Here is a 12,450-nt window from a genome sequence, read left to right on the forward strand (position 1 = left end):
TTAGCAACATGTCCTAAAATCTGAAGGAAGATCTAGGGACCTGTTGACTGATTCCCCTGTGCCACAGAACAATACACGTGAAATAGGTAAACATAGAAATATTTGGGATGGAAAAGACCATAAGATAACTGAATACAGCCATTAACCTCACATGGTCAAGTCCACCACTAAAGCATGCCCCTAAGTGCCACATCTACGTGCCTTTTAAACACCTCAAGGCATGGTGACTCAACAACTTCTCTGGGCAGTCTGTGCCAGTGCTAGATAATTTCCATGAAGAATGTTTACATAAAACCTAATCTGAACCTCCATGAAGGAACCTGAGGCCATTTCCTCTCCTCTTGTCCCTTGTTCCCTGGGAGCAGACCCCAACCTGCACCTGCCTGCACCCTTCTGCCAGAGTTGTAGAGAGTGAGAAGGTCCCCCCCGAGCCTCTTTTTCTCCAGGCTTAACACCCACCTCAGCTGCTCCTCATCAGATTTGTGCTCCAGAACCTTCCCCAGCTCCATCCCCCCTTCTCTGGACACACTCCAGTCCCTCAGTGACTTTCTTGTAGCGACAAGGCCAGAACTGGACACAGGGTTTGAGGTATGGCCTCACCAGTGCTGAACACAAGGGACAGTCACTGCCCTGGCCCTGCTGCCACACCATGGCCGGCACAGCCCAGGTGCCACTGGCCTCTTGCCCACCTGGGCTCCTGTCCAGCCGCTGTCCCAGCACCCCCAGGGCCTTTCCCAGCTTTCCAGCCCCTCTGCCCAGCCTGGAGCTGCAGGGGGTTGGTGTGACCCAAGGGCAGCACCCAGGACCTGGCCTTGTTGGCCCTCAGACCTCTGTCCTGGGCCCATGGATCCAGCCTGTCCAGATCCCTCTGCAGAGCCCTCCTGCCCTCCAGCAGAGCCACACTCCCACTCAGCTGGATGTCATCTGAGAAATGATTGAAGGTGCTCTCGATCCCCTCACTCAGATCATTGATTAAAATATTAATTAAAACTGACCCAACACCACTGGTGACCAGCTACCAGCTGGGCTTAACTCCGCCACCACTCTCCGGGCTCAGCCATTCAGCCTGAGTTTTACCCAGTTTTTTACATCAGCTGCACGAGAGACACAGCCCTTCACAGTGTGGCCTGTCTGCTCCTCCCTTGCAGCATGAAGGGATTGGCTCCAGTGCTTATTCATAGTGGGCTACAGGGGTATAAGTCAGGTCTTAAATAATCAAACTACAACTAAAATAATGTCAAAGATAGGGGATCTGAAGGCACTTGATAACTTGACACACAGCAGAAATGCTGTGCTACACTAATGACTTTGCTCCCTGACACTTATCCACTCCAAATCAAGTAAACTGGCTCTGTCAAGTCATTTCCCACGAAACAGAGTCTCTGGGGATGAAGGTAGGGTCTGAGCACACATTCAGTGCACTGGGCCATCAGCACAAATTACACAACCTGCACATTCACATCTCAAGCCCATTAAGAAAGAGGGATTGCTCTCCTTCATGTGACAGGAGATGTCTAGGGCACCAGGATTATTTAATGGGGGCTGATGGATCTGCAATCAGGGAAATCATCACTTTGTGAGAGCACAAAGCTCTCTGTAATGCACAGAAAGGAAGAAGCAGCTCTGCACTATTAAAGATTAATTGTGAAAATTGACTTGTTCAATTACAGAAAGAGCAATGGCGCATTATCGCTGCTCTTTCTTTCAGCCTCCAGACCTGCAGAGTTCTGAAAGGATTTTTATTACATTACAGTTCCACTATCTGAACATTTACATAAACTAGGTAAAATATTATAAAACCATGCAGCAGTTTAATATAAACTGGATTTGTTCTCATTTGCAGCAAACACTCTCCAGCCTGCCAAAGTTATGGTTACTGACCTTGGAGACCCTACCAGGTCAAAAGCCAGAGACCTCTCTCTTTTCCACTCTCTACACACTCAGTTTGTAAATGTTTTTCCCACCCTCTGCTTGGGAAGAAGTAGCAGAACAAATCTGGAGAGCTGCCAAGTACACATGCTTTCCCCCCAAATTTTTCAATTGTCTTCTTTCCTTAATAACAAAGTTGCTCAGGAAAATGGAAAAACATTCACTCCACAAATATTTATGAGAAAAGTATGTCTGTGCTAAATCAAAATTACATAGCAATGGATTTTTTCCTATCACATTGACCTAACAGAGAAATAAAAGAAATGAAAGGTGTTGGATTCTTCTGCTCCAGGCTCTCGGCAGTTTGGCAATTCATCTTGCCCTGGATAAGAGAGATGTCGGAGAGGCTGCAGTACCTCTGTTTTTGGAGATATTCAAAATTTGTCTGGACAAAAGCTCAGGCTATCTACAGTAATTTTGCCCTGCTGTGAGCAGGGGTGGTGCCACCACAAGACTGCCAAAATTCTCTTCCAATACAAGTTTGTCTTGCCCTTTTGTGCTTCCTCCATAACCCCACATTCAGCTAAAGTCAGGAATCACTGATGAGGTCAGAATGTCAGAAGCTTGGGCCTCATAAAAAAGGCAGTTCACGGATTACTACCAATCACTTGGGAGATTCCTGCCCTGGGACATTTAGAAAGTTTCCAGGTGAGTAGCTGAAAATGGAAATCTAGGCAAAAGTTCTGTGGAGCTGTGTCAGATCACTGCTTCTCTCCCCCAGTGCTGAGCAGTCCCTGGGAATGCCTTTTGCTTCCTCACCAGAGCGGAGAAAAGATTTACTCTCATCATTTGCCATAAGGAAAATCTAGCATCTCATTCTAGAGCTTTCATCCAATGTTGCCAGAAAAATTCCTTCAGGATAAGGAAAATAATTGGTTCGGAGCAGCATTGCACTTACGGCAGAAGTCGGGTTGTCTCCACTGGACCAGGATGTTCTTCCTGGCACAGGCTGCTGCATAATTAGCAATGGCAGAGCACAGACAATCCTTGCCACTGGAGCAGGAGCAAACATCAAAGCGGCAGTTCTTCACGTAGGGAGTGGGACTGACTTCGTGGTGACAAGGTTCAAAGGCAGGAGACATCAGAACTGAGCAGGAATCCTCAGCATATTTGGCTAAAAAGAGAAATTACATGCTCACGCTGAAGCCAAAGTGATTTCCTTTTCAAGGAAAGCCAGAAGAGCCACAGTAAGCATTTTCTCCTCCTTTCATAAAAGAAAACCAAAACAAAACAAGCCCACAAGAATAAAACAGGATCAGGCAGGCACCTGATCCTGATAGCACCATAGCTCGTATGTCATGAGCTCTACTGAAAGAGTAATGTTTCACTAGTAAAACAAATCAAGGAAAAACAATGCTTTTATATTCTGTTAGCACTATTTCTGGTGCTGTAATTCCTTTTACAGGGCCTTTGCTTTCTGCTGCCTTTTTATATTTGCAAAATTGAACTAATTTTTGCTTTCAATTTTCACAAAACATTACATTTTCCTTAGGAAGCCTGCATTAATACAAGTCTCTGTGTGGTTTTTGTTGTTGTTGTTTATTGGGTTTTTAAAAACACATATTACAGCCACCTTGGTGGTAATGTAAGCAACATTAGCTTCTTCTCTTTTTCTTTATTTTCCTTTTTTTTTTTTTAATGTAAATGGAAGATCACAATTTGCTGCACACATTAATTTTGGATAGAGTTCAGTACCTAAATGAGGATTGAGATTGCAGGGGTCACTGTCTTGTTTTAACAAGTCCTGGCAGTCTGCATTGAGCTTCCATGAGTTTCCAAAATCTTCTAGAAGGGATTCCACCATGCCAGAAGGTGTAAGAAAATCATCCCCTTGGTTCCCATCATAATTTCCACACAGCCCACACATCCTTTCAGAGTAGACTGGAGAGACCTAAGGAACACAACATCAGCCTGGTCATCTTCCAGAACAGGTTACCACTGTGGAGCAAGATCTTTTTTTAAGGAATGAACCATAAACGATTGAAGAGTCAAGAAAATTCTCAAACACACGATCAAAGTTACAGACACAATGCCATTGTACTGTATTTTCAAACTTCTAACAAAAATGCCACTAGTAGTAGCAGCAGGACAATTTTTGCACAATGCAGGGAATTTCAGAGGGCAACTAAGAGAAAAATAGCTTATTTTTATGCCTTGATCAGCAGTCCAGTTTACTCTTTCCCTATTGTCCCCCTTCATTCATATAAATGAGCAGAGCAACAGTGGGGTTCGCATTTTTTTAATGTTATTCCAGTGGCAATTTGGAGAAAGATACTGCACCTGGGAGCATTTTAAAGGAAAATTGGATGATGAAGGAAATTTAAACAAGTTGTTTTATCACAAAATTGAGGCAATATTGGAGATGTTCCCCTCAACACTAAGGACCCTGGATAAAATAAGGAATAAACGAAAGACCCTTAAAGCTACCCCACATTAGAGATTCCTCTTGCCCAGAGGAACTTCAGGCACACTAAAGGCAGAAATTCCAACAATCCACAGAGCAGATGCACTTTTCACCCTGTTTTATTCCTACTGCAAATCAAGGGGCATCTGAAAGGTGACCCTAAACCTAGAGGTAAACAGGGAGAAATCTCCTAAGCAACACCGGCAACACAAAGGCACCAATGCCTTGCATTTTAGTAGGAACTGTCAGTTTCTGTTAGGAGTAAAACTCTGGTACATTACAAACACTATCAACTGCTCAGGAACTTTGATGCTACATTAGCTCTCTGTATCCATGCAGTAGAGTGCTAGTTTAGGCAGGTTTGAAGGAGTAACCAGCAAAACAAACAAAAAAACAAGGTAGAAAAATCCATATTTTTAAGGAAAACCAGCTTTCTGTATACATAAAAATAAAAACCATCATCCATAAATATAACCTGATACTGCTCAGCATTCAAACACAGGGGTCAGAGAATAAATATGGGGCATCAAAAAGAACAATTAGAGGATAAAAATTTTTACTCCTGAGAGTACTACTATTCTTTCACGTACTCTGCAGATGGAACAATGACTCAGATTAAGTTCAAATTGTAGAATAATTTGGAGTAGAAGTTCAAATCGCAAATATCAGGGAGTCACGGAGAGAGGAGCCTTCTTGAGGAACACAGAGGAAGAATTTTTGCCAGAACAAGGTAATGGAAGTGTATCACTTCCTCCAATTGTCAGCAATACTTGGCAACAGGTCAATCTACAACTCCAGAATAAAATCACTCTCCAAAAGCAATTAAAGAGATGCTTTAGATGCCCTGCAAGGGAAGGAGCAGACAACTGAAGAAAATTCCACTGCTTTTATGGGCAGAGGATCTGGAGCAGAAAATTATGTTTGTTTTCAGTGGGACAAAAAAATTTGCCAGGTTATATGGGTCTCTGATCAGGGAGAAAAATAATTTGAATAGTGAGGAAAGCCAAAACTCCTGAGATGTGCCAAGGGACTGAAGTGGATTATTCTAAGTCCTAAAAGAACTTTTAGGACCCTTGGAGCACAGAGATACAGGTTAAATCAAAATAACAACCACAAAGCCACAGATGCTTTCTAAAATTATTCCAGACCTTCCTTATCTGTTTTATTTTCAACTTTTGAACTCAATTCTGAACTGGCTTTCATAACCCTCTGTGCTATGCCAGACATGACATTTAAGCCAGATTTGGGGGCAGGCAAGGAGAATGCAAAAGCAGTGCCATGGTTCAAGGAGGGCAGTGTTTAACACTCAGCAGAAAATCCCAGGAAAACTGGTTTTCTTGGCAAAACTTCTCTCTGTGAGCAAACCCCTACTACAAGGGGGGTTCAATGGCAGCAGAGCTGTGGTTACAGCTTCTTCACAGATAATTTCTGTTAAACCTGGCTCGGGTTATTTCTACACTCTACTGTGTCTGCAGCACCGACAAAACCTAATTGTTAATCAAGACTGACTTCAAACATTCCTCACAGTAGAAGGAGCATGCAACACATCTTCTATGAACTGATTACTATTTCCTGGAAATTATGAGTAACTGTGTCCCTGGAGGCCTTTTCTTCCCTTATTTTGAGTCTTTCACATCCGCTGTTTTAGACAGGGCAGTCAAAGCAAATAAAAACAAAACTCCAGTTTGGAGGGTATCTGCTGAACGAAAGACAAAACTGCATAGTTAATAACAGTTGTCATTGCGCGCACACACACACGCACAAAAAAAAAAAATTAAAAAAGTTACCAAGCTGCTGTTTGTTTCTGGAATACAAAAGGACCTGTATATCATTCTGGGGGTAGTGAAAGAGAACAGAATTTCTAACATGCAACACAAAGCAATTTCTGACTTCAGACAAGAAAATCTTTGTACTTATTTGGGTGGAATGAGAGAGGGGGCAAACAGGCAGAAATAAAACAGACAGAAAAAGTACCTTCACTAGGAGCTGTCCATGACCATCCCAGTCAATCTGCAGATCTTCCCTGTAGGTGAGGCGAACTGAACTCCTCACCACGCGCTGGACACGGAGGGCACCTGAAGGCAACCACAGGGTGTCAGTGAGTTTTACAAGATATAGTGGCAAGACAAGGGGGAATGGCTTCACACTGACAGAGTGAAGGTTTACATTGGATATTAAGAAGAAATTCTTCCCTGGGGATGTTGCTGAAGCCCTGGCACAGATTGCACAGAGAAGCTGTGGCTGTCCCATCCCTGAAAGTGTCCAAGGCCAGGTTGGATGGGGCTCTGAGGAACCTGGGATAGTGGAAGGCCCATGGCAGGGGATTGGAATGGGATATCTTTAAGGTGAAAACCAAGTCATTCGGTGATACCAGGATTTCAAGCTTCTGGTTGAAAAATAATAATTTCAAAAAGAATAGACCAACAGTGATTTTCACAAATCTCACAAGTGCAGACCAGCTTAATTCTCCCAATTTTAGAGGAGGCAAGTCAAGACGCATCAGCTGCATGGAGAGAAGCTGAAATGACAGAGCTTCTAGAAGAAACTGAGAGTCTGGTATAGAAAACACTCTTCGACTGAGCTGGGCTAAGGCATGTCTAAAACCACTACCAGAGAGGAGCCTTTCAGTGGCTGGCCAGAGTCAGCCCATGTGAACAGACCTTGCAGCAAAGGGATCTGTATGTCCTGTCCATTCAGCGAAACTCCTCCTCCGTGTTTCATTTTAATGATGCCATTGTCCATATCCCGGATCCGGACAGAAGCGGAACGAGTGCACACAGCATCGGGATCATCTGCACACTGCAGAGAAGGGAAAACCTGCCTCAAACATTGAGTTTTCACTTTCTTGAGGACTTAGTCCCAGAAGGCATTTTGGGCATCTAATTTGGGAGGTGTTGAGCGTCACACTGGTTTTATAGATCTGGTTTCTGCATCCCACAAACAGCAGGCTGACAGCTGTCCCTCCATTATCCCACTAATAACACACCAGTGCTCAGCTCCGTGTCTCAGAACTTGGAAAGGGATCTGTGTTCCACCAGACCCCTGGGAGTGATCCACAGCAGTGACCAGCCCCACAGCTCTGGCAGGGGCAGGAAGGCCACCTGACCCAGACAGCCTGGAAAACAGGCACACAATTCACATTACTGAGACTCCTGGGGTGTTTATTTTCCCAGCTGTGGGATACCCAGATGAGGAACAGGGATTGCGGGGGCCCCATGTCTCCTCCCTGGTTTCGAAAGGGAAGTTTCAGTGGAAACCTGTCCTGCAGGTTCCCAAGCACTGGTGACCTCAGAGCTGCACTATCAGAGCTCTCTAGCGCAAGAGACAGATGCAGATGGTGCAGAGAACTGTCGCAGCCCAATTCTCCAAAGCCTGCAACTTCCCTGGTGCTGCACTGATACTCCCCTTCCCTCCTGTCTCCATTGTACCTCTCTCTGCTTTCAGTTTCAGTCCTCATCCTTTTCTTCCCCTCTGCTTCCTTCAGGGTCCTTTTCAGTCTCCTGACTTGTTCACCTTTTCCCAAGCACAACTAGCCGATTCATTTCACGACTGCATTAACCTCCCTGTGACATCCCCCTTCAGAGTCTCCAGCCCTCTCTGCACCAGCATTGCTCCCTTTCCTGCCTCTCTGCAGCTGCCTCTCCCACATCCATCGGGGGAGGCAGTAAAAAAAGCCAGGAGCTGCTGTCTGAGTACAAAAAAAAAATCACCAGCCAATCTGACTAAACGGGAAGTGACACAAGGCACTGCTCTGCCAGTCCACTCTCCTTGCTGTCCAAGGAAATGTCCTTTCCCCACAGGCATTAAGGAGGCACCAGCAGCCAGGGTGCTTCACAAGGGTAGCACCTTCGCCTCTGTTTGTTTGTTCAGCTGGCAAAGAGTCGCCGAGAGCCCGCTCTCCAAACCTCATCACAAATCTCCAACCCCAGGCAGGCTCCTGGGAATGGTGGTGAGGAGAAGCAAAACACTTATTAACTAAAGAGAAAGACTGCATCTGTTATTTAAACTAATTATCTCATAGGGAAATTACTTCTGTTGCCCTGTGCATCTGAAATTCATGTCATAGTCCCACAGCCCTGCCCCCTCTCTCAAGAGCGTTCACAGGGGCACCAGCCAAGGCTGCTGTTACCTGCACCGTCTCGATGATCACAGAGAAGGAATTTTCCACACAATCCTTGGCAAATAAGTACTGGCAAATCCCACTGAAGGTGAAATACTTGTTGTCAAAGCTTTTGAAATGGGACTGGCCAGTGACAGAGCATTCCCCTGGAAAAAGCAAAAAGCCATTAATCATTCCAGTGCCAGTTGCGAGCAAAATTCTGCTCAGCCCTCACACGCCTCTGAGGGGGAAGAGCAGCCCTGGTGGAACAGGTTGTACAAGGCCAAAGCTCCCCACAGACCAGAAAGCACCAGCAAGATCCTTATCTCACTCTTTATTTTTGTAAGGCACTACCAGTAGTAACAGAATAACCAACAACACTTGGGGAACACAGAATAAATTGCAGTCAAGAACTGGAATTAGTGCCTATGGAAAAGTCTTGTGCTGGGATGCCTTAAATACCAATAAGTTATTTTAACACAAAATACCTCATGAGAATGAAGAGCTAGAAGATAATATCCGTGGGAATCCTTCAAAGGGTAGAATTTATGTTAGACTTTACCCTGAACCATCATCTCAACTAACAGAAAGTTAAATATAATTCTACAGTTACAGTAGCTACATCTAAAGTCCTCACAGAATAATGTGAAAGCCTGGCTTGACCACCTTTCTACTAGAAAAAGGAGCTATTCAAACATATCAACATTTGAAGGCATTGTGGTCAGTTGTGGCTTTTCATTTCCAAGAAGGCAGTATCCAGACACCACAGCTGGGATTTAGTATCCCATCATGCAAACACATGGAAAGGCTCCAGCTCCACAGAGTTTGCAGAGAAAATCTTCCATATGAGAAGACCATCACACTTAGAGATGATCCCATGGCAAACAAGGCGGGCAGCCACTTCCTCATCCAGAACAAAATTCAGGAGGCCTACACTGGCCACCACCAGACAAAGGTTGGAGAAAAGTCAAATGTTACAAGTTGGCAGGTGAGCTCCATGAGTTATTCTTTCTTCACTGCCTTTGGGTCCCACAGAAGATCTGCCTAATGAGCATCATGTGGACATTTGCTCTTCAGCATCTTAAACCAGCTGGTACTAAAGCACAGACCCTGAGGATTCCCAGCCTTGCACAGCTCTGATTCACCCTAAGAGAACTAAGAGAAGTCCAGCACCTCCTGGATGTTTGTCATTCCTTGGAGTTTGATTTCCAAGGCATTCTCTGCAACAAGGAAGCACAATTTTGTAGCACAGAGAACTGGGGACTGCTACCTAAGACAAGTCCTAGCCTTTGGCATTGCTCCTGAAAGGGAAATTTCTTTTCTGTGGCCAAGTCTTCTTATGGGTCCCCTCTCTCTATTCCACTTGATGTAATGCATCCCATGAAATTTCCTGAAACCTTCTGCCTTTATTATTATCTGTTTTGCTATCAGCTTGAAAGCCTCTTGGTAGTGCCAGCCAGCTCCAGCTGTGGATTCACCTTCTCACCAAACTTACAGCTGGGCAATTCACTCTCACAATACAAAAGCTTCCCTGGCAAAAAAAAGCTGGTCAAAAGACATAGACGTACCCAGAGTTTATACAAGTAATTAAATAAATTTTCTGGACACATGATTTTAGAAATATTTGTGGTAACTAACCAACAATGAAAGTATGCTGCAATATTACTTCAAGTAATAGAGACAAACAGTACAGGTAACAGTATAAATTTGGCTACTCTGGGAGGCTTTGCTGCCCTCTCATACTGACTCAGAGTTTATATAGTTTGTAGCAGGCACATGTACAACAGCTGCAGGTATACAACATTCTGGAACATACAGTCTGGAACAAGCCTAGTAGAAAACTGATTTAGATACGTTAGCAGAAAGTAAAAAAATAAGCTACCTTTCTTTTCCACTTCTGCTCATTTGGGACAGCTTCCCAATTCAGAAAAAGGCTGCAATGCTATATTGCCTCTTGCACAGAGCTAGATATCAACATCTGTTTGCAAGCCTCAATACCAGATTTATCTTTACTTCTATAATCACTATGAAGAAAACATGGCCAGAGTTAAGGATAAAAATTTGGCCCATGGATCATTCCTCACAGCCCAGAGAGCAAGGACATTAAAAGCTATAACCTAAGGAAAAACTGAAGTCAGAAAGGCATCTGTTTCTTGTTTGTAATCATGCCGCTGCCCATTAGCTAAAAGATGTAATGCATCAGCCTAGGCTGTGTTCTTCAGGCTGTGTTTTAGACAGTGAGATTCTCTGCACTTGGAGAGATCCTTAATGAGCAAGCACAGGAGACAGCTCACTAAAAATGTCATCTCCATTTTGAATATTTGCATACACCACCCCCCATCATCTTCTTTAAGTGCTGATACTTGGCGGGGGAGTGCTCTTTTGGTCTAAAGCAGGAAGAAACGGAACACTGATGGGTCAGGCATGTTTCACATTACTAGAAAAAGGTAGACTTTTTGATAAAATACCTTAAGACTGTAGAAATTCCCTTAATTTGTGAGGGTTGCACAGTCTCATCTCAACAAAAGAACACCAAAGCCCCCAAATCTGCTCTTTTCCTGTCCAGCCATAAAACCCCAGTCTGCATCTGCAGAGCTGCCTCTCCAATCTGCCAGCACTCATGGAAGGCAGGGGAGCTGCTTTCTCCCTGGGGCTGTAGCTCCTTCACCCACGTGACCATGAGGGAATTGCCATGGTCAAAAAGATACAATGAGGAATTGCAGGTAGTCAAAGAAAGCCAGGAGTGTTCCTCTACCTGGAAGCCAATCCTCGGAACATACCGACCCTTATAATCGGCAAACTAAGTAATCAAAGCAGGAGCTGGCCTCGCCACCAAACAGGATTTTTCATTACATAAACCACACAGGGCAATGTCTGGTTCATCTCAGGAGAAGAACTTAAAAGTAGGATCACAACTGGATTGTACTGGAGAAAGCAAGAAAGAACAAAAGATTTGCTTTTTTGGGTGAAAAAAAAAATAATGTAAGTGGGGCATGAGTGGGAGTGATGTAGGCGTGGCTTATTTGTCAAAACCTGAACAGAGTGAAGCCAACATACCTGGGCATTCCCCATTGCTGCAGATCCACGTGCCACGTCGACAAATGCTAGGAAAGAGATAGTAGCAACTTAGGCAAGAGTACACAAATAGAAATCTTCTGTTGCAGATTTTTCCCAAAAACCTGAAAATGGTCCCCATCCCAGAGAAGTTAGATCAGTCCCCAACATCCCTTCCATCTCCCATAATCTCATTTCTTAATGTATTTATCTCTTCTTCCTGTCATTTGACAGCAACTGCTGGTAACATGAATGGGCATGGTTGCAGAACTCAAGGACTTCTGTTTTTCCCTGCCAAAGCTCTGTGTTTAATGGAGTTTTCAGCTATATTCCACTGATGTGGAATGAGTTCAATGCTGTTCTCAAGGCGTATCAATACAACAGAGAAATACAAAGGCAAAAAATGTTTCAAGGGACTTCTAGAAAAATCATTTAGTACAATCCCCAACTCAGAGAAAGCAGTGACAAAGCTACATCAGGTGGGTGAGGACCCTGCCTGTTTGAGTTTAGAAGTATCCAAGCTGAGATCCCACAGCCTCTCTGAGCAGTGCCAGTACAGCACTGGGGGAGGGAGAATAATTTTTCTTTGTGTCAAAACAGAATTTCCTTTGCAGCTTATGTCCATTGCTTCAAAACTTTTTGCTATTTGCCTCTGAGGAGAGTTTGGCCCCATCTTTAAGCAGTGAAAGTTTCCTCCTTAGCCCTTAAACAAATCTATTCCCCTTTGATTCTTTTTATGTCAAACTTCCCTGCTGTGATCATCTCCAGTGTCCAGCACAAGCCTCTCTGCACTCCTTGTGTCAAGAGCTACTATATTCTTTTCATTCCTTTAATTATGCCAGGCCTTGAAAACCATTTGTGGGGAGGTAGATTAGTAAGGATATAAAATGCAGAGTCACTGGAATGACTTTCTCCACAGCAGCATGAAGTTTGAATAACAGGAAGCAATAACAAAACACAAGCA

The 12,450-nt window shown here is 44.1% G+C and overlaps 1 protein-coding gene across 3 annotated transcripts in view; it reads right to left on the minus strand.

Moving 5' to 3' along the window:
• The window catches only part of VWF (von Willebrand factor), a 137,018-nt gene that overhangs the window by 83,311 nt on the left and 41,257 nt on the right, over positions 1–12,450 (minus strand). For all 3 annotated transcript variants that reach the window (XM_040063459.2, XM_040063457.2, XM_058420108.1), the window contains exons 10-15: positions 11,490–11,536; positions 8,463–8,599; positions 6,994–7,132; positions 6,308–6,408; positions 3,625–3,820; positions 2,828–3,043 (exon numbers count right to left, since the gene is read on the minus strand). In XM_040063459.2, the coding sequence (XP_039919393.1) occupies positions 2,828–3,043; positions 3,625–3,820; positions 6,308–6,408; positions 6,994–7,132; positions 8,463–8,599; positions 11,490–11,536 (836 nt within the window). The remainder of the gene's footprint in view (positions 1–2,827; positions 3,044–3,624; positions 3,821–6,307; positions 6,409–6,993; positions 7,133–8,462; positions 8,600–11,489; positions 11,537–12,450) is intronic.

The sequence above is a fragment of the Hirundo rustica genome, chromosome 4 (genome assembly GCF_015227805.2).
Source record: "Hirundo rustica isolate bHirRus1 chromosome 4, bHirRus1.pri.v3, whole genome shotgun sequence".
NCBI classification, from domain to species: Eukaryota; Metazoa; Chordata; class Aves; order Passeriformes; family Hirundinidae; genus Hirundo; species Hirundo rustica.